Consider the following 23,205-nt stretch of genomic DNA (forward strand, 5'->3'; position numbering starts at 1 on the left):
CTTCTGTCAGCTTCTCACAGAGGTTGCCCCTGTAATCTCCCCACTACCAAAACCTTGCCACACAAACCCGATACAAAACCAATAAAATGGACAAAATCCCACAAACGGGACACACAGTTGGGTAAGTGATGACAGTAAGTGGACAACCCACCTGCTTTTGGGCAAGAAAGTGAAAAGACATTCTTTAGGTATGTTAACATTATGCCCCTCATGGAGAAAAAGGCCTTTGGAAGCATAGTTATGGAGAAGAATAAAGAGAAATAATGATGGTTCTTGGAGACACCCTTGAACAGCAGCTGGAGCAGGCTGTGTGATAGAATCCATGCCCAGAGCACAGATCACCTCTTCCTGAAATCTCAGGTGGGGGTACAATGTAACCAGACAAGCAGAGGCACCAGCAAATTCCAGGGGGCTGTCCAGAGGCCAGGCTGCTTTGGGAGGGCAGTGTCAGGGGATGAGCACCTGGACACAAAGCACAAGGTACAGAATTGCCCAGAACAGAAGAGAACTAAGGTGGGGCGCTCCTGAAATATCTCAAGCACCGGGGTGGCACCCATGGCACCCAGCTGAGGAGCTGCTGAGTGCCTGAGAGTCCCCCTCGGTCACCTCCGCAGGGTGACGGCGACAAGGGAACATCCCTGAGGAGGGGGGAGGAGGCAAATGCTGCATCCACAAAAGTCTGGTGCAGGCATGGGGAAGCCACAGCCCCTCGTGCTCCCCAGGGATCACCCAAGGCCTGCCGGGCACGTTTCTGGTGTGGGAAGGAGCACAGAATGGTGGGGAGCAGCTGGTGCTGGTGCTGGTTCTGGTGCTGATTCTGGCTCTGGTACTGGTTCTGGTGCTGGTTCTGGTGTGTGAAGGAGCAGCTGGGCTGGGCCCCGGGGCTGGTCCGCCGGCAGCCACATCGCCTGTGCTCGGAGCGGCAGCTCGGGACCCGAGAGCGGAGATGTCCCGTTTGTCACCGTGGCTGTCGCCGTGCGCCGGCTGCTGGGGGGCCCCCAGGGCTCAGCCCTCGGTGTCCCCCGGCTGGGCAGGACGGGGCCGCGGGCCCTCCCCGCGGAGCCCAGCCCCAGGGGACCCGTCCAGCCCGAGGACCGCCGGCCATGTGCATCACCGGCCGCGCCGCCATGGCGACCGGGAGAGGCGGTGACGCAGCCACGGCAGCCGCGGCCGTCCCGGGGGACCCTGCGGGGCTCGGGGCCGCGGGCCCGACCCAGCGCTGATGTGGCTGTGCGTGTACTCAGCCAGCTCGTCCCGGCACCGTTTGCTCGGAGCGCGCAGGGGACGGTGCCGCCGCGGGCACCCGGACGGGGGCGGCGGGATGGGGCCACCTGAGCGTCCTCGCCCAGCAGGAGCAGAGCTCACGGGGCCCACAGCCCAAAGCGCCCGAGTCGGGCTCTGGGGTCTCAGCCCCTTGCCTGAGGTCCTGGGGGCGCTGCTGGGGTGACGGGGCAGGGGCTGCGCTGGGCTTGACCCAGCGGGGCCGAGCGGAGCTGCTCTGGGGCGACCCCCGCCTCCAGCCCGCCCACAGACCACACGGGAGAACGTGTCCTCACACTCTTTTAATGTTAGAGAGGGCCAGCGCCCATTTGGGGAATTCCAGCAGCAGGGATGGGGCTCGCCTGAGAGTGCCAGGGATGGCCCTAGCCAGGGCGGGGGTGACAGGGACAGCCATAGCTGAGGACATGCCAGCATTACCCCGTGGCTTCACTTCAGTGCTGACCTGCGCAGAAAAGAAGCCTCAGCCCTGTGACCCTGGGACTCCCTTCCCACTCCCTGCAGCAGGGAGACAGGATGGCCTGGGGGGAACCTGAGGTGTGACCTTCCCATCCACATCCTCATCCCCATTCCCAGGGGGTGTCTCTTCTGCCCCACAGCACCCCATGGCTGTGCCCATCTCACTCCCCATGGGGGTCTCACCATGGGGAGAACTCGCTGGCTTCTGCCTCAGCCCCACATCTGCAGAGGGAAAGAGGGAACAAGATCGACCCTGGCACCCTGAGGGACCCATGCTGCCACACGTGGACTATGGCACAGACAAGCAGGCATGGCACTGGACGGGGCACTGGGCATGGGGCCGCCACGGCATGCACTCACCTTCAGCAGCTTCGGGCACCTCCAGGCTGTCCAGCCGCTCCTCATCCGTTGCAGCCTCACTGCCGTCCCCAGGTCCATCACCCTCATCCTCACCCAGTGGTTCTGTGGGCAGGGGACAGCTCAGCTGGGACCTTCCCTCCCTCCCGCATCATGGGGATACACCAGGACACGCCAGGAGGGAGGTGACCAAGCAGGACACTCCAGGGTGTTCCCGGGAGGAATGTGACCAGCCCAGTGTGGGAACCAGGGAGAGAGAGCCTGGGGCAGGAGTGACCCTCCAAGGTCCCTGGGTAGTGCTAAGGGTGGGGGTCACATCCCCAGTCCTGTGTGGGATCTCCACACAGGGCATGTGGCAAGGGGGGCTCTGCTTGTCTGAGGGCTGGGCACCCCAGGCATCCCCAGTGCCCCCTCGGGACAGCAGCAATATCCCCAGTGCAGGCACCTGTCTGGAACTCAATGGTCCTCAGCATCTCAGCCACATAATCCACATTGATGGAGAAGTGGTCCATATTCTCGTAGCCAGGCTCAGGGCAGCTGCTCATTGATGCCTTGGACATGTCTGTGATCCTGCAGGGCAGAGACACCCTGGGAGCTGCAGGGTCCAGAACCCAGAGGGCCAGCAGCCACAGGCCTTTTGCCCCCATACTCCCCACTCACTTTTTCAGGAGTTCCTTGGAGTGCTGTGAAGGAAAGCAAGGAGGGATCAGTGTCTCCTAGACATCACCCCCACCACAGGTCCACCCCTGCACATCCCAGGGGCACCTGCAGATCCTTTTGGGTGAGCACAGCCCGCCGCCCCTCAGGGAACCATGGCACTACCACACAGCCCCAGGGCAGTCCCAGCCCCCTCCATCCCCTTCTCCCCCTATTCCCCTGGCAGAACCTGCAGGTACAGGGCCATCTGGGGCTCCTCCATGGCCTGGATGGCTGACTCCACCAGTTTGGAGGAGGCCTCCAGGTGGTCTCCATACTGGCGGATGAGCCCACGGACACGCTGCAGCTTGGCCTCCTGCTCGGCCGCGATGCTCTGCAGCAGCTCTTTCTTGCGCTCCTCCAGGATCCCGTACAGCGCGTCGAACCGCAGCCCCACGTGCTGCTTCTGCCGCCGGCCATTCTCCTGCGGGACGGGAGTCAGGGGCTGCACCGTGTCCCCCCCAGGACAGCCCCGGGGCTGGACCCCTCAGTCCCAACCTCGATGGTGTGGCAGATCTCCTCCATCTGTGTGATGATGGCCTGGATCCGGTCGTTCCCCGCCACCAGCATGGCGATGCCGTCGCTGAGCTCGCTCTGGGAGGAGAGGGCTTGGGTGTGAGGGTGGCTGTGTAAGTACCTCCGGTCCCCCAAGACCCCAGGGGCTCCCACCTTCTGGCGCTGGTAGACAGCTGGCAGCGGGGCCACCTCGCAGTCCTTGTGCGCCCCAAACACCTTGCACAGGGAGCAGGTGGGCGCCTCGCAGCGCAGGCAGTAGATGTTGATCCGCTCGTCCTCGTGCTCCTCACACATGAGGTGCTGCTCAGCCTTGGCATGGAGGGGTCTGCATGGGGTTTGGGGGTGTCAGATGGACACCCCGGCCCCCAGAGACACCCCAGAGCCAGCACTGGCCCCAAGACCTGCCCAGCCTTAGAGACACCTCTGGCTCCCAGGGACCCTTCAACCCCAGGGACATTCCCGGCACCAGAAACACCCCTGGCCGTGGAGACACCCCCAACCCCAAGGATATTCCCTGGTCCTGCATGGGCCCCATGACTCCCCAGTTCCTGTGGGATGCCCCCCACCCTCAGCCCTCTCGGTGGGCTCGCTGCCACCCGCAGGTCTCGCCCCCCCGCCCCGGGATCCCCGCGCCTCCGGACCGGGCCGACTCCTGTTTGTAGATGTCGATGATGTTCTCCACGAGCAGGTTCCGCTGCAATCCGTACACCCCGTGCCGGTCCAGCACCACCTCGTGCCGGCACGACGGGCACCGGAACCGCCCGCCCGACGGCACCGCGCTGGAGCCCCGAGACTGCCACAGCGGGTTGGAGGCCTGGGGGGGTACGCGAGGGGTCACGGCGGCAGCACCCCGCACCCCCGGCACCCCCGGCACCTCCCCTCCGCACGGATCTGCGCCCCACAGCACCCCGGCACGGACCCGGGCACGGACACGGGCACGAAGACAGAGATGGAGAAGGGCAAGAGCACGGACACAGGCGTGGACAGGCACAAGGACACATACACGGCCCCTGCCTCCCGTTCACCGTCCCCGCCAGCCGAGAGCGGCACCGGTCTCAGTGCCTGGTCCCGGAGCCGGGATTCCCGGTGCCGGACCAGGCCCCCCTGTGAAGAGGATCCCGGTGCTCCTGGCGCCCCCCGCTCCTCCGCCTCGCTGGCCGGGGACCCCGGGATGACGGGGCCGGACTGGGGTCCTGGGGACGGAGGTCCCGGCGCCTCCCCCCGCCCCACCGGGGGAGGGTCCCACCTGGAAGACGTCGTTGGCGCACTTGCGGCAGAGGTTGTGCTGGCAGGGCAGGATGACCACGGGCTTGGAGAACATCTCCAGGCAGATGGGGCAGATGAGCTGCTTCTCCAGGCTCTCCATGCTCCGCGCCTCCGCCAGAAGCGGCTTCAGCCCTACCGCGAAGTTCATGGCCACGGTTCTGGCCCGTCCCGGCCCGTCCCGGCTCTGTCCTGCGGCTCCGCTCCGGCTGCCCGGTGCCCGCTTTGTTTCGGCCCCGGCCCCGGCCCCCGGCGCTAATTTTAGCCGCCCCCGCCCCGCCGGGGCCGCAGCTGTCGGCGGCGTCGGGTGACACTGAGTCACCGTTCCTGCCCACCCCTCGGGACCGGCTGGTACCGGGACCGGCTGATGCCTTGGGACCGACTGAATTTCGGGACCGCTGATCCCTCTGAGCGGGGAGGAGTGCCCGAGGTTCTGGGGGACCGGAACTGGCTGGTGCAGGGGCTGCAGGGCTGGCAGCCACGCTGAGGAGTCTGTGCCCCCCTCTGCAGGCAGCAGGGCTGGGAAAGATTGGGGTCCCCCAAGATCTCACAGCCCCAGCCCAGTGCCAGCCCCCCCGAACAGCAGGGTGGAGGAGCTGGTGCCAGGACAGACCATCCTCACTCACCCTGGCACCCTGTCTATATTTAGGGAGTGAGGCAGAGCCCATGCAGCTGCAGGCAGAGGCAGTGACCAGAGATGGGAAGAAAGGGCAAGCAGCTCACTGTGTCCCGCTCGGTCCCATCCCTGTCAGTCCTGGCCCTCGGCAGGGCTCCAGGACTGCAGCAGCAACGAATGGGAGGAGCAGAGCCTGTGGGAGCCAGCATCAGGGGACAGAAAGTGGGACCAGGTGGGTGACAGGAGACAAGTGACGTTCACTCAACATGACCACGCCACACAGGACATGACCTGCCTACTGCACACCCCAGGCAGTCTCACCACCCCGCAGGATCCATGGACACAGCCCCCAGCACAGACCACACCGGGCAGAAGCACATCATGCTGCCAGGTGCTCTGGCAGCCACAGACAGAGCCCAGGCATGCACACACTCCCCTCCCGTCAGCCTTTAATGGTGCCCACAAAAACCCAGACAAACCCAGAGGGCAGAGGAAAGGGGTACAGATAGAAGCACCCCAACCCCACAGCAGCGTTTGGCACCCAGCACCCATCGGGAGGGTGGCATGAGGGGGCAGCGGGCTCAGCCCAGCCCCAGAGCTTACAGTGCTAATGGTCTTGGACACGCTCAGCTCCCTGGCGTGAGCCACAGAGCTCGGCCTGGAGCATCTCTGCTCGTGCCTGGTGCTCAGTGCCTGGCAGGGGCACAGGCAAGGCACTAAAGGGGGCCGCAGCAGCACGGTCTCCAGGCTACTGCCACCACCAGTGCTGGGACGCAGGGGCATTGCCCTGGAGCTCGAGCAGGGGCCCAGGAGCCTGTGCATTGATGCTGGTCAAATTAACCTGAGATTCTATCCCTCCCGAGGCTGATGAGCCAGTCGGGGGGGGGGTAGGGCGGGACCACGGTCCCAAAAAGTGACAGTCCCAAAGGAGAATCCCTGCCCCAGGTCCTGGGGGAGTCGGCAGGATGGGGCCGGCCTCAGGCATCACTCCTGGTGCTGGCTGGCAGCGGCTCTGTGCTGGCAGGTGGGGGCTGTGCTACAACAGGGATCTGAGGATCTGGAAAGGAAGAGCTGCAGATCAGTGGCTCAGCCCCATCCTGTGCTGCCAGTGACCAGGAATCTCACAGCAGCCCCACAAGGGCTCCCACAGCCCAAAGCTCCCACACCCGTGGCCAGAGCTGGGCTGCGAGGGAGTGCCCAGACCCCACAGAAATCTGCAGGAGTCATCCAACCCCCCTGACACCAGTATGGCTAGTGCCAGGGAACAGAGCTGGCCGGGAGCACAGCTGCTCTTCCCATACTCTGTGCCCCAAAGGGCACAGGCCCAAGGGTCTCTATGCTTCAGGCCTGTACAGGGGGCCTTTGTCCAGAGGGAAGGAGAAGGTACACCCACGGCCCACACAGCGGCTCCCTCTGTCACCATCACCAGCCCTGGTCCACAAAGGAAACACCAAGGGCTGGTTGGAAGTAAGAGCTGTGGCTAAAACCAACCCAAGGCCTAAGCCAGAACTCTGTACCTCACATGAGATGGGACATGGGATGGGACACAGGGAGACCTCAGAGCCCCCATAAAGCAAACACAGGTGCTCCCAGCAGCTGGGCTCTAGGCTGACTTACCGCCGTCCTCTGCACGCATCTGTGCTTCCAGGTCCTTGGGGTCCACATACTTGTAGGACTCGTCCTCCTTGGGCGGGCAGCATGTCCCGCAGCAGAAGAAGCAGCAGCAGCAGCAGCAGCAGCAGGTGAGGGCACCGCAGCACAGCAAGAGTGCCTGCATCACGGACAGATGCGCTGTGAGCCCACACAAGCCCCTGGCACCCATGACATCCAAACCACCAACCAGTCCGGGTTTGCCAGGACTGCAAACCACTACGCATACCTGACCCGCCAGCCCCATAACACCAGCCCCGTGGATGCCGGATGATGCCCGGCTCACCTGGAACCACCACTTGGACATAAGGAAGTAGTGCCGGACAGCATCATCGCCGAACTGCTCGGCCACGTAGAGGCCAAGGGAGCCGTACTGGTCATACAGGCGCCGCTTGTCCGCGTCGCTCAGGGTGGCGTGGGCGCTGTTGATCTCCTTGAACCGCTCGGCTGCTGCCGGGTCATCGGGGTTCTTGTCTGGATGGTACTTGAGAGCCAGCTTCCTGTGGGGTGCAGCGGGGGGACCTCCGGCATGGGGTCACAGCCTCACGGAACCGGGACAGACCCACACCCCCGGCACGGAACCGGGACCCCCGGCACGGGGTTACAGCCTCGTTTCCCGGAACCGACCCTGACCGCCAGAATGGGACCAGGACCATTCGGACGAGAACCCGGCCGCGTTCGCGGGACGGTCCCTCGTGCCTGGGCTCCCAGGACGACCCCGCGGACCCGACCGGACCCCCCCGTACCGATAAGCCTTCTTGATCTCCTCGGGGGAGCTGCCCTTCTGCAGCCCCAGCACGCGGTACAGGCTCTCCCCGACCCGGGACAACTTCCGCTGCGGCCGCGAGGGCTCCGCCATGGCCGCGCCGAGGACGCAGCACCGAGCGCCACCGGCCCGCCCGCAGCACCGAGCGCCACCGGCCCGCCCCCGCCCGCCGCCGCTTCCGCCCGCGCTCTGCGCAGGCGCGGCCCGCGACCCGGGACAGGGCACGGCGGGGACAGGGCACACCCGGCCTAGGGCACACCCGGCACCGGGCACGGCGGGAACAGGGCACACCCGGCACCGGGCACGGCGGGGACAGGGCACACCCGGCCTAGGGCACACCCGGCACCGGGCACGGCGGGAACAGGGCACACCCGGCCTAGGGCACACCCGGCACCGGGCACGGCGGGAACAGGGCACACCCGGCACCGGGCACGGCGGGGACAGGGCACACCCGGCCTAGGGCACACCCGGCACCGGGCACGGCGGGAACAGGGCACACCCGGCCTAGGGCACACCCGGCACCGGGCACGGCGGGAACAGGGCACACCCGGCCTAGGGCACACCCGGCACCGGGCACGGCGGGAACAGGGCACACCCGGCACCGGGCACGGCGGGGACAGGGCACACCCGGCCTAGGGCACACCCGGCACCGGGCACGGTGGGAACAGGGCACACCGGGCACCGGGCACGGCGGGAACAGGGCACACCGGGCACGGCCCGCCCCGGCCCCAGGTCCGGGGCTGCAGGAGGCGGCACACGGGATCGCGCTGCTCCTTTATTGGTACAAAACGGCGGCTGGGGGAGGGGGGGACGGTGTGAGGGCACGGCCGGGCCCGGGACAGCGCGGGGTGCGGGGCAGACCCCCGCCCCCGGAACCTCCTGCGGCCGCGGGGAGGGGGGAGGAACAAGGCTGCCGCTGCCCTTTGGAAAAAGAACCTGAGCAACTGAGGGCAGTACCGGGAACGCCTCACCACTCCCTAGTCACCAGCAACTCCGCGCACCGAGAATGGGACAGCACCGGGAAGGCAGCCCGATGCCTACCCCCCAGCCCCTGGGACCGGGGATGGAGTGTGGATTGACAAGGACAGGGTGATCCATGAGGTCCAGTCCCTGATGGCAGAGGGTCCCACTGAAGCAGGGGGCTGCCCCCAATAAATACAAATAAATACGGATTCCAGGCATGAAGCGCACCTGGACTGGACCTCATCCCCCTCTTCTCCTGGGGAGAAGGTGAGCACCACCTCAGGCACAGCCGCACAGAGGCCACCACTCCCTTCTGAGGGAAGGTGGCTGGCCCAGGCCCAAGTAGCAAGGAATGTCCCTAAATGTCCCCTTCTCCGTGGTCCACAGGGGAGGCCATCCCTCTCTTCTCCTCCCTGGGGAGGACTGGTCCTTCGGGGCAGAGGAAGACAAGCAGCAGGGACTTGTCGTACAGGTCTGAGAACCAGGGGCTGGCAGGTGGGCACAGCTGGCAGCTTAGGGCCTCTCTTGGGGGCAGGGATGGGGGCCAGTCCTGCAGCCAGCCTGGCCCGTGGTCCTGTGGCCAGCCAGCTCAGCAGTCCATGCTATCACTCTCACACCAGGCCGAGGGGCCATCGGTGCCGAAGTATCTGTCTCCAAAGTTACCTGGCAGAGAAAGAGACAAAGTGAAGCGACAGCAGCACCAGCCCCACCAGCGTCCCTTTAGTGTGGCCACAAGGCTACCCCCCTAGGGCTGCTGGCCCCAGCCAGGGGCTACAGCACATGCTGGTCCCCCTCACCAATGCCCGGGATGATGTGGAACTCCTCATTGACCCGCTTGTCCACAGCAGTGGTGATGATGCGGACACGGGGAAAGGCGTAGGCCACGGAGTGCACTCCCATCTCTGCCATCAGCAGCGACAGCAGGAAGATCCTGTCCTCCTGCACATCATGGTCCTGTGGACATGACACACATGGAGATGCGAGGGCCCAGCTGGGCGCAGAGGATCTCGTGCCCCCACCTGCCCAGCCGGCCCCTCACCAGCAGGACACGCACGGCCATCATGGCCGCGGCCCCCGTGGACACGGTGCTGTCCATCAGGATGACGTAGTCCTCGCTGATCTCCTTGGGCAGGCGCAGGTAGTGCAGCTGGGGAGGGAAGGAAGGGTGCTTGGTGACGTGCCAGTGCTGCAGGGCTGCGCGCCAGGCTGCAGCAGGCCTCACCTCAGGCTCCCCTGTGTCCAGGTTGGTCTGGATGAGGATCTTGCCCAGGCGGATGTCCTTGCAGACAGCGGTCAGGGCCTGCTCCATGGTCTCGCCTGCTCGCAGGATGGACACGCCGGTGATCTGGGAGAGGGGCAGGGACATGTGCTGGGTGCTCCTAGGGCATGCTGACCCCAGGAGCTGCGCTCTCATGGGGAGCAGGGCTCGTGTCTCACCCGCTGCCTGTGGAACCGCTTCCCCTCGTACATCGTGCCCTGCGGCGTCTCCACCGTGACCGACTGTGGAAAGGGGAGCACGAGGAGTGTGGGGGGAGCCAGACTCCTATGACTGGGAGCACCCGGGAGGGGAGATGGTGATGGGGCTGTGGCTACACCCAAGAGTGGACACTCACCTTCAGCGGCAGGAAGGACAAGGCATGTTCGATCAGCAGCCGCATCAGGCGCTTGGAGTAGAAGATAAATTCATCCCTGGTTGTGTCCTTGTTCCTGGGAGGAATGAATGACACATGTGAGGTGGCAACAGAGCCCTTGCCATCCCCTGCACACCACACATAGGGCTCCAGAGGCCAAACAGCATGGACAGCCGTCCTAGTCTGTGGGAACCAGAGCACACTTGGAGTGACACAGTCAGTGACCACCACAACCGTGGGGCTGAGGCTCAGTGAGACCTCAGCTTTTGTCTTAGACAGGACCACAGATGAAAGAGAGTGGCTTAGCTACTCTGGGAAGGAGATGCACCACCAGTTACAGGCATCAGAGAGAGCTGGGAGAGTGGGGAGCAGGAACAGGTCAGGCAGGACTATTGGTCCTGGAGCAGCACAAACTCAGGAGCAATGGGTGAGTGTTGGGGAGCCTGGGGAGAAACAGAAGGAGAGCCAGGATGAACTAGGAGCCTGCTGTGGAAACGGACATAGTGCACCACGGCAGAGCACGCTGGATGACAGAAAAGAGTTGAACATGTCCCCATCTCTCCCCTCTATGTCCACCAAGTCAGAGATAAAGCACTGCCAAGAACCAGGTGACTCTGAAATACCCATCCTGCCCTTTTCAAACCTCTGATGTACTGAGGGCAGCAAAACAAACACAAACCAGAACAAAGCTGCCACGGGGCTGCATTTCCCAGAGAACCTCTCCCCTCCCTCAGGAGGGGTAAAGCCAGCCCTGCATACACTAACCCCCCAGCAGAGGGAGAGTGGATGTCTTTTCCTATTGGGAGCACCCTGGCCACCAGCCTCACAGGGAACATGAAGACAAAGGAGTCCCGCAGACACCTGCCTGTTCTGAGATGGAAGAGGTGGAGCTGGCAACACTCCTGAAGAGGCAGAAGGATATGGAATATTTTTACTCTGGATTTGAAGACATCATCTGCCATTTCTAACACCTCGCTGGATGACAGACAGCCCTGCTGAGGCGCTCAGAGGAGGACGAACAGTCACTGCTGTCCCTGTGTGCTCCTGCAGCCACTCCAGGGTCACTCACAGCTGAGCACCTGCAGTGCCCACGGTATAAGTACATTCCCAAATGCCTGGGCACATCCAGCACCCCCAGGGAAGGCAGAAAATCAGCTCTGGTCTGCAAGGAACAGGCACCCTGCCTACGGCTTGCAGCGTGAGCATGCACTCACAGGTGGGCTGCACCCACACATCCACCCACAGCAGCTTGGGAGCAGCATGAGCCTGGCAGCCTCCCTGCCTCCACGGCAGCTTGTCCAGTCCCAGCCAGCTGTCCCCACTGAGACCCAGAGGGGCTGTGCTGGCCCCTGGCTGGGTGGGATGGGCAGGTTCCTCTGGGGATGGAGAACCACCCCTGGCTACAGTGCAGAGACACAACCATGAAGCTTCTTGCCCAGTGCACAAGCATGGCAGAGGGAAGGGCTGTGCCATGGAGGGCAGCCCAGACATGCTCGGCAGCAGCAGGTTAGCAGGATCCATAAGGGCTGCGACCCCACCTCCTCAGCTGGCAGAGCACTGCCAAAGGGGCCATCACTGTCTGGGTGAAGCCTGAAGAAACATACTGCTCCTACCCATAGAGGAGGCAGATGAATCTCAGCACTGGGAGCCTGCCACTGGGCATGGCAGCACCACAGCTGGCACTCCTGACAACCTCAGCCCTCCCTAACATGCTCAGGAGATGACAGAGGGACCCAGGAGGATGTGCCTGGGGCCTGATCAGCTCTGTGCATGAACTGGACTGTCTGCAGCTGAGTGCCACCTCAGAGTACCAGGCACCAGGAAATCTGGGCATAAATGGATTACAGAATCTCAGAATGGTTTGTGTCAGGAGGGATCTCAAAGGTCATCCTGTCCCACCACGGCACCTTCTATTAGACCAGGTTCCCTCAAACCCTGTCCAGCCTGACCTTGGGGCAGCCAGCTATCCTGGGCAACCTGTGGCAGAGCCTCACCACCCTCATGGAAGAACTTCTTCCCAGTATCTCATGTCACATGCACTCTGGCAATGGGACACCATTCCTCCTCATCCTGACATTGCATCCTTCATACCCCATCTATTCTCAGCCTCATTACTCAAACTGTGCAGCTATTCCAGTGTGGGACTCATTTTCAGCTTCTGTCTCTCCCCAACAGCAGAAATTGCCCTAGGGAGTGCTTCCCCCTGATGCCAGCCTGGATCTGCCACACGATGCTCATCTGCTGCCACCAACACCCTCCCAGCAGACAGACGGGCAGAGCAGGAGGAGCCTCTGGTGTGGAACAACAGGGAATGGTGCTGGCTGACATGACAGGATTGACTGTCTGCCTCCTAGAGAGCTGCACTGGGAAAGACCAGACAGGAAAAGGAGGGGAAGAACCCTGGGTCAGAGCTCTGTGGTGATGCAGGTGCCAGGCTGGACATGTGGAGGGGCTCAGAAAGGCTGTACTGGTGGGAGCAGCAGCACTCCATCAGTTGGAACCTGGTGCAGAGGAAGGTTCCCTGCTGATGTCAGGGGCTCAGCTAGGTAGCCTCCAACTCAACAACTCACACCACTGTATGATTAAATTAATAAAGACCAGGCACAGATCTGCCAAGATGCAGTAACCCCGCATATGGAGGTGCAGACAATGTGGCTAAAGGTTTGAGTCTCATCAGCCTGGAACTGTCTGGGAGCCCAAGAGAAGGGCAGCAGGCAAAAGCAGCACCTCAGGAGTAGAGGGTCACATGTGGTGACCAGCAACAGCCCCATGCCATGCCCAAGTGACACAGAAGCCAACGAGTGCTGCCAAATCTCACCAGAAACACATGCTGCCTCACTGTCCCCTGACACAGACAGCCAGCAGAGCTCCTCAACTCAGAGGTCTGGGAAAGGTACTGGCCCAGCAGGATTTCAGGGGTAGCTGACAGGCTGAGCTGGTGTTCCTCAGAAATGTGGCATTTCTTATAGACCATCTGGAACGGGCTCAGCTGCCTCCCCACCACCCCTGGCCCTGCTCCCACATGGGCATCAGCACAGCCACGTGATGCCAGCGGTGCCAAAGCCCTGCAGACTCAGGAAAAGCCCAACCCACCCCCAGGGCAGCCTAGCACAGCCCTGAGCCTCAGAGGATTAAGGTCATCAGGCACTTGTGGTACAAAGGTAGAGCCACAGCCTGGGGGAGGGACATGGACACTGGCACAGGGCCCTGCCAGTGGTGCCACATCACCTGCTCTACTGCCGTGACCTGTCTCGGAGCCTGTGGAGGTGGCTCCACAGGAGGAGGGAGTCAGGAGAAGGAAAGGAGGTGCCCAGCCTACATGTGGTCGTGAGTATCAGAAGATCATAAATTGTTTGGGTTGGAAAAGCCCTTTGAGATCAAGAACATGTGGTTTCTAAATTGCACCAGGGATGGGGACTCCATCACTACCTGGAGCAGCTGTGCCGAGGCTGGACAATCCTTTCCATGAAGAAACTGCTCCCAATATCCAACCTAAATCTCCTCTGGAGCAGCCTGAGGCAGTTTCCTCTTTTCCCCTGTCACTTTTTCCATGGAAGCAGAGCCTGACCCTCACTTGGCTGCATCCTCCTGTCAGGAAGCTATAAGGAATGAGATGGTCCCCCCTGAGCCCCCTTTTGTCCAGGCTCAGCCCCTTTCCCAGCTCCCTCAGCCTCTCCTGGGGCTCCAGCCCCTTCCCCAGCTCCATTCCCTTCCCTGGACACACTCCAGCCCCTCCAGGGCTCTCCTGTCAGGAGGGGCCCAGAGCTGCCCCCAGCACTGGAGGTGTCCCAGCAGTGTCCAGCTGGGACAGCCCAGGTGCCACTGGCTTCTTGCCCACCTCGGCTCATGTTGAGCCAACACCCTCAGGGCCTTTCCAGCTTTTCAGCCCCTCTACCCCAGCCCGGAGTGCTTCGTGGGGTTGTTGTGACCCAAGGGCATGACCTGGCACTTGGCCTTGTTGACCCTCACACTGCTGGTCTCAGCACATCGATCTAGCCCTCCCAATCCCTCTGCAGAGCCTTCCTGCTCTCCAGCAGATCCACACCCCACCCCACTTGGAGTCTTCTGCAAACTTACTGGAGGTGCGCTGAGTCCTCTCCAGGTCTCTCACAAGGATATGAACTTACGCTTTCCAAACACACATACAGGTGCCATAGCAGCCACAGCATGAGCAGGCATAGGAGGACCTGAGCTCAACATCCCCTCTCTGCTGTGCAGAAACACACCTGGGGGCTGCCAGGTTCTGCAGCCACAGAAATAAGGCACCTCTGGGTAGTCCTAAAGCCCTCAGCCCTTGACTCTCCACTAACTGATGCTACTGTCACCTGAAAAAAAGAAGCATCAGAGGGGAATGAAAAGATCAAAAAGTGGTGAAGTCATAGAAGCGCTGCCCAGGTCCCTTCTCTATGCTAGCTCTAAACCCAAGCGCCCTGGGAGAGGGGCAAGAGGAACCTTGCTCCACACCACCAGCTGCTCCACCTGTGCTCCAGTGAGGAAAGAGCCAACCAGTCCCCTCCCACTGTAGGAAAAGCCTGCCTTTGGCTCAGGAATCACCCAAAGCAGATGTGCAGAGATCTGGTTACCACAGAAGTGCCCATGGGGCCAGGGCCAGCTCCATTCAGCTATTCTGCTCCAGGCCAACACCCACAGCTGAGGTCCCAGAGGCAAAGGGGAAAGACTCACTGCAGGCCTCATGGTGTGAGCCCATGAACCAGCCTAGAGAAGGGGCCTGGGGGCAGCATGTACCTGATGATGGTGTGCATGCCCCGAACCTGCGGCGTGCTCTCCAGGACGCTCAGAGTCTTCGGCAGTGGCTGTCCTTGGTGGGCGGAGGCCAGAGCTGCCCTGCAGCGAGGAGGGGGTGTCAGAGCAGTGCAGCACACACAGAGCCACAGCACCGGGTCTTGGAGGGACATGACCCCACCAAAGGGAGAAGAACCAGAAGAACCCCCCTGGAAGGTCAGAATCATCTTTGGCCTTCCCGCCTGGATCCTGAAGAATGCCCCAAATCTGATACCAGACATGGAATCCCAGAGCCTGACTACCCAAAAAGACCAGGGTAAACCTCCTGGACTACACATACTGCTGCTGCAGCCTCTGCACAGCCTTAGCCAGCACCAGGACCTGCAAGGCAGGACATTCCCATGCACCCTGGGACCGGGCTGTGCACTGTGTCAGGGACAAGGGCTGTCCTGCTCAAACGGGACATTAACTGCCAGGAACAGGGACCATGCAGGGCACTTCTCCTGCAGAAGTGAACAGCCCAGGGTAACTCAGCAGTTGGGACAGGAGCCCTGCTCCAGCCAGGGGTAGGACCAGGGCAGGGAGCTAGCCACACGCACCAGCCACAGCGTGGGATGTGTCCCACAGAGCCCAGAGCTGCAGCCAGACAGACCCCAAGTAGCTGACAACATCCACTGCAGCACTGGGGAGGAACAGCTACGCTCAGGCACCTCAGCAAAGTTCTGCCAGCAGGGACAAGGAAGCTGCAAGACTTGGAATCCAGTGGGTGCCAGTAGCCCTCCCCAACCCAGAACTGGCTCCTCTGTAGCACAGGTCCCACGTACCTGACTGTAATCTCCCGCTGGATGATGGAGAGGTCATCAGCGTGGCACAGGGGAACAGGAAGGACACCCTGTCAGTCACTCACAGGCCAGCACAGCCACCACAACAGCCCAGGTGGCTCCCCACCCTCCTCCCCAGTGCCCACCTCACAGATCTGCTCCCCCAAGCACCATGCTGGGGTTTTTTGAGAAGAGAGGTGATGTCAAGACCCCTCCAGGTGCTCCAGGAGCACAGGTCTGTGTGCAGCCACATCCTGCTCTCTGCATGCAGGACCCTTCTCCTCCTCACCCCGGCTCACCTTCTCCAGCTGGCTGTGCACATGCTGCACAATGAGGTCCAGCGCCACGAAGTTTTCCCCACCTGAGAGTGGAGCAGAGGAGCCAGGTGGGGCAGATGCTGACCCAGCCCTGCCCCAGAACACCCGCTCCCAATGCCAGGCTCAGCTCGGGCCTCACCCCTAGGCACCACGATGTCGGCAACCTGCACGGTGGGCTCGATGTACTGCTCGAAGGCTGGCTTCACAAACTTGTTGTACTGCTTGATGACCCCTGCAACATCACGCCCTCGCTCCATGATGTCGCGCTGCAGCCGCCGCACCAGACGGATGTCGGAGTCCGTGTCCACAAACACTTTCATGTCCAGGAGCTGGAAAACTGGGAGGGGTGAGCACCCCCTATGCAGCTCTCACCATACCTGTGTTACTCCCCTCCACCACCCAGCAATGGCACCCAGCATCACCTCCCCTGAAGCTCCCGATACGTAGTGGTCTGCCAGCAAGTGGAGTCACCTCTCCCTCCACAGCCCCCACTGCTGCAGGGGCACCCGGGGCCAGTGCTTGTCCTGCTGCAGCACATCCCCTCCCGGGCCAGTGGCCACCTGAGGCAGCGATACCTTGAGCAGCTCCTTGTTGGCAAAGGCCAGGATCCCTTCAAACACGATGACATTGGCCCCATACACTGTTTTCTGCAGGCAGAGAGGAGCTGGCTTTGTCCTGTTTCTCTCACATGCCAGAGCAGTACTAACACTGACAAAGACAGGGCACTGACCCCCCTCCTCCCCACCCGGGCTCTCACCACTGTGTTGGGGCTCCCCATAACTGTCCTGCAGCACCCAATGCTCATGCCTGTGCATGATGCTCCAGCCCAGGGCAGAGCCCGAATCTTGCTCCAGATTCCAAGTCTCTGCTCAATACCATCCCCCCAGGACCCCTCTAAGTCCCTCCCTTATATCTGCAGTGTTTGCAGAGCCACTCACAGTCTCCCCAGAATGAGTCCCCCACTCTTGACGACCCCCAGCTGCCCCCTCCCTTTTAGCCTTCCAGGCCCTGCAGCACCCAGAGGCATTCTCCTTTCGCGGGACTCTGCCCCCAGGCTCAGCCCGGCCCCTGCGGCACCCACCCACTCGCGGCGCCGGCTGTGTGTGGTGAAGTCGTACACCGGCACCTTCACGCTCTTGCCCTTCTTGAGCTTGCGCAGGACACTGACGAGCAGCTCGAAGTCAAAGGCATCGGGGTGGTCGAAGTTGTAGTCGCTACGGGCTGCCAGCGCCTGCTGCCCTTCATCCAGCACCTGCAGGCACCGGCACCGCTCAGCGTCCTGCCGGATGCCTGGACCGGGGCACCAGCACCACCCAGCACTGCACCGGATCCCGGCAGCCACAGTCACCGGCACACCGGCACTGCCCAGTGCCGCACCGGATCCCTGAAGCCCCGAGCATGAGCGCCACCCAGCCGCACGCTGGAACCGCGAGTGACGGCACCGCTCCGCGCTGTCCCGGCCCCCGGGCCCCCCGTCCCGCACCTTGTAGAAGGAGTCCATGGAGAGCAGCACGACCCAGGGCACGTCCAGCGCCTCGATGATCCGCGTCGCCACCGTGGTCTTTCCCGAGGCGCTGCCGCCGCACAGGCCTGCGGGGAGCGGCGGGGGCACCGCCCCGGCCCCGGATCCGTCACGGCCGCGGATCCGGCCCGCTCCTCGGCCGCTCCCTCGGGGCCTGGTTCCACGATTTCCGACCGCAGCCCGACCCCGGCCCGGTGCGGCCTCCATCCCCTCCCCGGCCCGGTCTCGGCTCCATCTCCTTTCTGATCCAGCTCCATCCCCTCCCCGTCCCCGGCCCCGGCCTCGTCCCAGCGCTCACCGATGACAAAGGCCTCATCTACGGGCGCGCCGGTCTCGCTGTACCAGGGCGGCCGTCCGGCCGTGTAGATAGTCCGTTTGCTGGTGCGCAGCAGCGGCGGCTCCGGCTTGCACTGGCTGGCGGTGCGGCGCCGTGGGGCCGGGGCGGGCGCCAGCGGCAGGCGGCTGAGCAGCGATCCCAGCGGGGGCTCCGCCGCCCCGCGCCGCTCCCGCCGCTGCTCCGCACCCGCCGCCGCCATCGCCGCGCGCGGCCGCGGGGGCTGCCGGGATAGGTCGCGCTGAGGGGCCCGGCCCGGGCGGGCCCCGCCCCCTGCCGGTGCCCCGCCCCCTAGGGCCCCGCCCCCGGGAGCGCGGGGCTCACCTGCAGACCCCTCCCCACAGGTGGCACAGCCAGGGATCCCCGGGCCCGCTCTGCCCCGGGCTCAGCAGCCGCAGCTCCCTCGGCCTGACCCCAGCAGAGACGCTCCAGCCCTGCAGCATCGCAGGGTGCTCGGCGGGCTCTGCCCAGCTTGTCCCTGTCCCTCGTGTCCTGGGGAGCCAGCGCTGGGCCCGCCGCTCCGGGGTGGTGTCCAGGAGGCGGCAAGGGTGCGCTGTTGGTTCAACAGTGGCCAACTCGGTGTGTCCCAGGACCACGGGAGCCTTTTCTGCGGAGCTGCTTCCCAGCCGGTCCTGAGGTTGTTCCTCCCAGGTCAGGACCCGGCGCTGCCCCGTGCTGATCCTCTCCAGGCTCCTGCCCCCGTCACCGCAGCGCATCCTGAATCCCTCCGCACTACGGAGCAGCACGACCCGCCGGGTGAAGCCACCTCTCCCCGGTCCTTGTCATCTATCACCGTGCTCTGCCTGGCCTCCAGGTCCGTAAAGGCGGCGATAGACGGGGCTAGTACTCAGTACTAACCCCGGGGGCCGCTGAATACCCTGCTCTGGGCTCGGCCATATAGATATTGTTCAGCGCAGCCCCCCCGGCTCATCCAGCCCATGCTGCCAACACTGTTCTCGGAGGATCCCAAGGGGTACAGCGTCAAAAATCTTCCTTGCAGCCTGGGCAGACGCGGTCCCCTGCACTCCCCTTGTGCACCGGGTCCGGCATTACACCGCGGAAGGTGAATGGAATGGTCAAGCACGATCCCCGTCGGCGACACCGCGCTGGCTTCTCTTCAGCTCCCTTCCCTATCTTCCCTTGTTCAAACGGCTTCCAGGATCAGTTGTGTCATCACCTGCCCAGGGACAAGAGGTGAGGCTGCCCTCGAAGAGCTTCTCCCGTGAAAGCAGCGCCCCGTACACACAAATACTCCCACGGATTTGCCTGGAGATCCATTGGACCGCAACCCCCGAGCACCCCGCCGCGGACGCCCCCTCCCCGGAGTCCGGACCGGCGGTGGGGCGGGGCCGGGCCCGGCGGGAGGGGCGGAGTCACGGCAGGGGCGGGGCTCGGCGGTGCCGGTGCCCGCGGTGCCGCTCGCTCCCGGGATGGAGCCCCCGACCGGCACCGAGAACGCCCGCCTGGTCAGCCCGCGAGGCGGCCGAGCCGACGGCAGCCTGCGCCTTAAGAGGTACAGCCGGCACCGGCAATCATCGCCCCGGCATCCATCACCGGCACCTCCGGCTCACCCATCACCGGCACTCATCGCCCTGGCATCCCATCACCCCGGCACCCTCACCAGCGCCAATACAACCCCATCACTGGCGCCTCCGGCGCCGACGGCACGTCCGTCACCGGCACTCCCATCACTGGCGCCCGCATTGCCCCATCACCACTGGTCCCGGCTGCCCCTTTATCGGCACTAGCACCTCCATCATTGGCACCCCCATTACCCTGCCACCGCCACCCCCGGCGCCCCGTCACCTCCCATGGCCCTCGGCAATTCCTCGCACCGCCACCTCCATTATCCCCCGCATCCGCAACCCTCGGTCCTCCCGCACCCGCGCTGCCGGCACCTGCTCGCCCACCATCCCCGCCACCTCCACCGCCCCCATCGCCCCCAGCTCCTCCGGGACCCGCAAGCCCCCGGCACGTCCGCGCCGCCCACCCCCGACACCGGCGCTCCCGGAACGTCCCTTCCCGCCCGCCCACGTGCCTCCATCCACCCAACACGGACATCGGCACCTCCGCAGTCCCCGCGCCAGCCCTGACCGTCCGCCACTTGCACCGTCAGCCCGCTCGCCCTGCCACCGGCACCTCCGCTCAAGCGGAACCAGCCCCACCGTGCGCCAGCCTCGCTTCCCCCTCGGGTGTCCATCCCTCACCTATCGGCGCCCAAACACCCACGCACACCTGTACCATCCATCCATCACCCGCCCACACCGGTACCATCTATCCATTCGCCCCCGTCCCGCTGGGCTGTCCGTGCCCGCTCGTCTCCGCCTCACGTCTCCGCACCGCTGGCCCGTCCCTCAGCCTGGCCCCAGGCGCAACACCTCGCTCCCACCAGCACCTCCCCGCGGGTACCTGCACCAGTCCCGTCTCCGGTTCCGGCGGGAGCCCCGTGCCACCGCCTCCTCCTGCTGCCGCCGGTGCAGTGGCTGCTAGTCCCGCTGGGGGGGTTCCGGTGGTGCCCCACAGGCTGCCTGGCTGCGTACCATCGGGAGGTAGCAGGACTCTCGGGGGGTCTGGGCACGAGCCCCCGAGCCGGTGTTGCCGGCAGTGACCCCCGCCCCCAGTCTTTTCACAGGCTCTCGAGACCCTTCGGCACTGGCGGCCCCCCCGGCTCCAGATCCCCGCTGCCGCTGCAGCCTCCCGGCCCCCAGCCCCGGGCAGGGCAGGCTCCAGGCCCGCCAGCAGCTGAGAGTCGCCTGCGCCGTCTGCTGCCTCTTCATGGTCGGGGAGGTGATAGGTAACAGCGGCTGGGCCAGGGCGGGGGGCTGCTGCGGGGCGCGGGGTGCCAGTTGCTCTGTGCCCACAGGTGGGTACCTGGCACACAGCCTGGCCATCATGACGGATGCAGCCCACCTGCTGACAGACGTGGGCAGCATGTCCGTCAGCCTCTTCTCCCTCTGGGTCTCCAACCGCCCGCCCACCAAGACCATGACCTTCGGCTGGCAGCGCTCAGGTGAGCTGAGGGGCGTGGTCCCGCAGGGCTCCACGGGACCCCCCTCAGCCAGGTTGGGTGCTGACTGTCTCATCCCACAGAGACACTAGGTGCGCTGGCCTCTGTCCTCTCTATCTGGGTTGTGACTGCAGCCCTTGTCTATCTGGCGGCCGCCCGCATCATCAGCAACGACTACGAGATCGAGGCGCGAGCCATGCTGGCCACATCCGCCTGCGCTGTCGCCGTCAATCTAGTGTATGTCCCACATAGGGCTCCATCAGCCCAAGTCCTGCCCCACCTCTGCCCCCGGAACCCCAACAACCCCAGGTGTGCCCCCGCCTGTGTCCGCAGCCACTGCCTGCCCCACTGCCCTGTCCCCCACATGCTCGGTGCTTCCAGTCCGTGTGCCTACATCCCCACACCTCACAGTCCCTGGTCCCCAAGCAGTGCCTCCTAAGCCCTGCCATGAGCCCGAGGAACAGCCCCCTGCCCTGTTCCTGCACACCTTGTTGCACTGCCAGCCCTGCTCCTCCCACTGTCCCAAGACCCAGGTGTGACTGCCTGTTCCCCCTTTGCCCAAGCAAGGCTAGCAGGGCCCCCATGTCCTGTCAGTGGCACTGAACCAGCCCTGCTCTTCCCAGCATGGCCTACATCCTGCACCAGTCCCCTGCTGGCCATGGCCATGGCACAGGGGCCTACGAGATGCTGGAGAGCTCTGTGGCCTGCCAGCCCAGCCGTAGCCCCCTGCCTGGCAGCACCAGTGTGCGGGCGGCCTTCGTCCACGTGGTGGGTGATCTGCTGCAGAGCATCAGTGTCCTCGTGGCTGCCACCATCATCTACTTCAAGGTGCCCGGGCTGCACTGCCCCAGTGCCACCTGTGGGAACAGCTCTCCCAGTCCCATGTAGAGTGCCACGTGGGCTCTGCCCTTAGCTCACAGAGACCCCTCTCTCTGCAGCCCCAGTGCAAGATCGCAGACCCCATCAGCACCCTCTTCTTCTCAGTCTTTGTCCTTGGCTCCACCATCACGATCCTCAGAGACGTCTTCAGGGTCCTCATGGAAGGTGAGCAGTGAATGAGAGTGCAAGACCATAGGTGCAGGGTGGCCACAGGAGCTCCTGGAGCTGCATCTGCCACAGCACACTGTGCATGACGCAGGTCACCTCCTCTGTCTGTCCTTCCTTTGACCCACCTGAATCCCCCCAGTCCCTCCTCTCCACTCCAGCAGGTTCATTGGCCCCAAGGTGAGGCCTGTCTCACCCCAAAGCCACCACACCCAGCCTGGTTTCCCTGGGGAAGCCCCCAGCCCCAGTGGCTTCAACTGGGAGCCCTCACCCAGGTGGGTGCTACAGCTGGGGGCCAAGGGTGGCCCCCTGTGACCAGGTGGTGCTGGCAGGGGCACCGCGGGGCCTGGAGTTCGATGCGGTGAAGGAGGTGCTGCTGGGGACCAGCGGGGTGCGGAGTGTCCACGACCTGCACCTCTGGGCGCTGACGCTGAGCCACCCCGCGGTGTCGGTGCACGTGGCTGTGGGTGAGTGACCCGTGCAGGGCACGGCTGGGGGGGTCCCGCTGGCCATGCCAGGAATCAGCCCCTGCCCTGCTGCTCCTAGATGCCAGCGCTGACGCTGAGATGGTGCTGCAGGAGGTCACTGCCCGGCTCCAGAGCAGGTTTGGCTTTGCCTTGTGCACGGTACAGGTGGAGCAGCACCAGGAGGAGACAGCAGGCTGTCCCCACTGCCAGGACCCCCGAACCTGAGACCCCCACCTGCTGCTACATTGGGCCAGACGTGGCCTGGGTCCCAGCTCCATGCGCTAGAGCAGGGCAGTGCTTGAGATCCCACCCTCCCTTGTACCCACCCCACAGCTGTGGAGCCCTGGGGTGATTCCAGTGCGGTGTCCCGGGGGTATGGACACATGGCCTGGTCTGTGCAGCACAGGGGCTCCCTGGGATCTTCCACTCCCTGCTGTGCCACAGCTCCTGAGGAGATGGAATCCTGCCCCATCACCCACTCCCCAGGGAGCCTGCCTGTCCCAGCAGGAAGGGACATCCCCCATAGGGGACCTAAGACCGGGCCTTGGCCCCAGCCCCCCACGCTGCTGCCCGGGCTCCATCCGAATCCTGCTGTGCCTGGGCCTGATCCATTCCCTCTGCCGAGTTGTGCCTGTGCCCCTGGTGTCCATCTGTCCATCTGTGCCAGCAGCGGTGCCAGCGCTGCCAATAAATGTGTTGGAGCAGCAGCAGCAGTGCAGCAGACAGAGGGGCATGGGGAGGGAAAGGGTGGTTGG

At 64.0% G+C, this 23,205-nt stretch overlaps 3 protein-coding genes across 5 annotated transcripts; all 3 read right to left on the reverse strand.

The window, feature by feature from the left end:
- Positions 1 to 1,663: 1,663 nt before the first annotated feature.
- On the reverse strand, positions 1,664 to 4,720 carry TRIM54 (tripartite motif containing 54). Its single transcript, XM_062488325.1, has 10 exons — positions 4,553 to 4,720; positions 3,948 to 4,120; positions 3,460 to 3,631; positions 3,289 to 3,384; positions 2,981 to 3,214; positions 2,755 to 2,777; positions 2,540 to 2,664; positions 2,098 to 2,199; positions 1,921 to 1,959; positions 1,664 to 1,723 (listed from the first exon to the last, which is right to left on the reverse strand). The coding sequence occupies exons 1-10, from the start codon at positions 4,718 to 4,720 to the stop codon at positions 1,713 to 1,715; spliced, it is 1,143 nt and encodes a 380-aa protein (XP_062344309.1). The 3' UTR covers positions 1,664 to 1,712.
- A 1,351-nt stretch (positions 4,721 to 6,071) lies between these two features.
- On the reverse strand, positions 6,072 to 7,707 carry DNAJC5G (DnaJ heat shock protein family (Hsp40) member C5 gamma). Its single transcript, XM_062488327.1, has 4 exons — positions 7,582 to 7,707; positions 7,122 to 7,335; positions 6,803 to 6,956; positions 6,072 to 6,242 (listed from the first exon to the last, which is right to left on the reverse strand). The coding sequence occupies exons 1-4, from the start codon at positions 7,692 to 7,694 to the stop codon at positions 6,163 to 6,165; spliced, it is 561 nt and encodes a 186-aa protein (XP_062344311.1). The 5' UTR covers positions 7,695 to 7,707; the 3' UTR covers positions 6,072 to 6,162.
- A 708-nt stretch (positions 7,708 to 8,415) lies between these two features.
- LOC134041523 (uridine-cytidine kinase-like 1) lies at positions 8,416 to 18,134 on the reverse strand. Of its 3 annotated transcripts, none has more exons than XM_062488328.1 (14): positions 17,897 to 18,134; positions 17,560 to 17,666; positions 17,158 to 17,328; positions 16,652 to 16,723; positions 16,216 to 16,405; positions 16,059 to 16,120; positions 15,763 to 15,779; positions 14,942 to 15,040; positions 10,178 to 10,271; positions 10,002 to 10,064; positions 9,787 to 9,909; positions 9,604 to 9,711; positions 9,362 to 9,518; positions 8,416 to 9,227 (listed from the first exon to the last, which is right to left on the reverse strand). In XM_062488328.1, exons 1-14 carry the CDS (start codon positions 18,132 to 18,134, stop codon positions 9,154 to 9,156), a joined length of 1,575 nt encoding a protein of 524 aa, XP_062344312.1. In that variant the 3' UTR covers positions 8,416 to 9,153. The 3 variants fall into 3 exon arrangements, with proteins under 3 accessions (XP_062344312.1, XP_062344314.1, XP_062344313.1); XM_062488330.1 differs by having other exon boundaries at positions 17,203 to 17,328; positions 17,897 to 17,906; XM_062488329.1 differs by lacking the exon at positions 17,560 to 17,666 and having other exon boundaries at positions 17,897 to 17,914.
- Positions 18,135 to 23,205: the final 5,071 nt, after the last annotated feature.

This window comes from Cinclus cinclus, chromosome 3 (assembly GCF_963662255.1).
Source record: "Cinclus cinclus chromosome 3, bCinCin1.1, whole genome shotgun sequence".
Classification (NCBI taxonomy): Eukaryota; Metazoa; Chordata; class Aves; order Passeriformes; family Cinclidae; genus Cinclus; species Cinclus cinclus.

What these genes read in the sequence shown, in the direction of transcription:
- DNAJC5G (XM_062488327.1), bottom strand. Translation starts at nt 7,694, where the DNA reads ATGGCGGAGCCCTCGCGGCCGCAGCGGAAGTTGTCCCGGGTCGGGGAG. An exon ending in GAGATCAAGAAGGCTTATCG is followed by an intron (nt 7,336 to 7,581) that starts GTACGGGGGGGT and finishes TGCACCCCACAG; the next exon opens with GAAGCTGGCTCTCAAGTACC. An exon ending in TGTCCAAGTGGTGGTTCCAG is followed by an intron (nt 6,957 to 7,121) that starts GTGAGCCGGGCA and finishes TCCGTGATGCAG; the next exon opens with GCACTCTTGCTGTGCTGCGG.
- LOC134041523 (XM_062488328.1), bottom strand. Translation starts at nt 18,134, where the DNA reads ATGGCGGCGGCGGGTGCGGAGCAGCGGCGGGAGCGGCGCGGGGCGGCG. An exon ending in AGCGGTTCCACAGGCAGCGG is followed by an intron (nt 9,910 to 10,001) that starts GTGAGACACGAG and finishes CCCCTCTCCCAG; the next exon opens with ATCACCGGCGTGTCCATCCT. An exon ending in CCACATCATCCCGGGCATTG is followed by an intron (nt 9,228 to 9,361) that starts GTGAGGGGGACC and finishes TTTCTCTGCCAG; the next exon opens with GTAACTTTGGAGACAGATAC.
- TRIM54 (XM_062488325.1), bottom strand. Translation starts at nt 4,720, where the DNA reads ATGAACTTCGCGGTAGGGCTGAAGCCGCTTCTGGCGGAGGCGCGGAGC. An exon ending in TACAAACAGGAGTCGGCCCG is followed by an intron (nt 3,632 to 3,947) that starts GTCCGGAGGCGC and finishes AACCCCATGCAG; the next exon opens with ACCCCTCCATGCCAAGGCTG. An exon ending in TCCAAGGAACTCCTGAAAAA is followed by an intron (nt 2,665 to 2,754) that starts GTGAGTGGGGAG and finishes TCTGCCCTGCAG; the next exon opens with GATCACAGACATGTCCAAGG.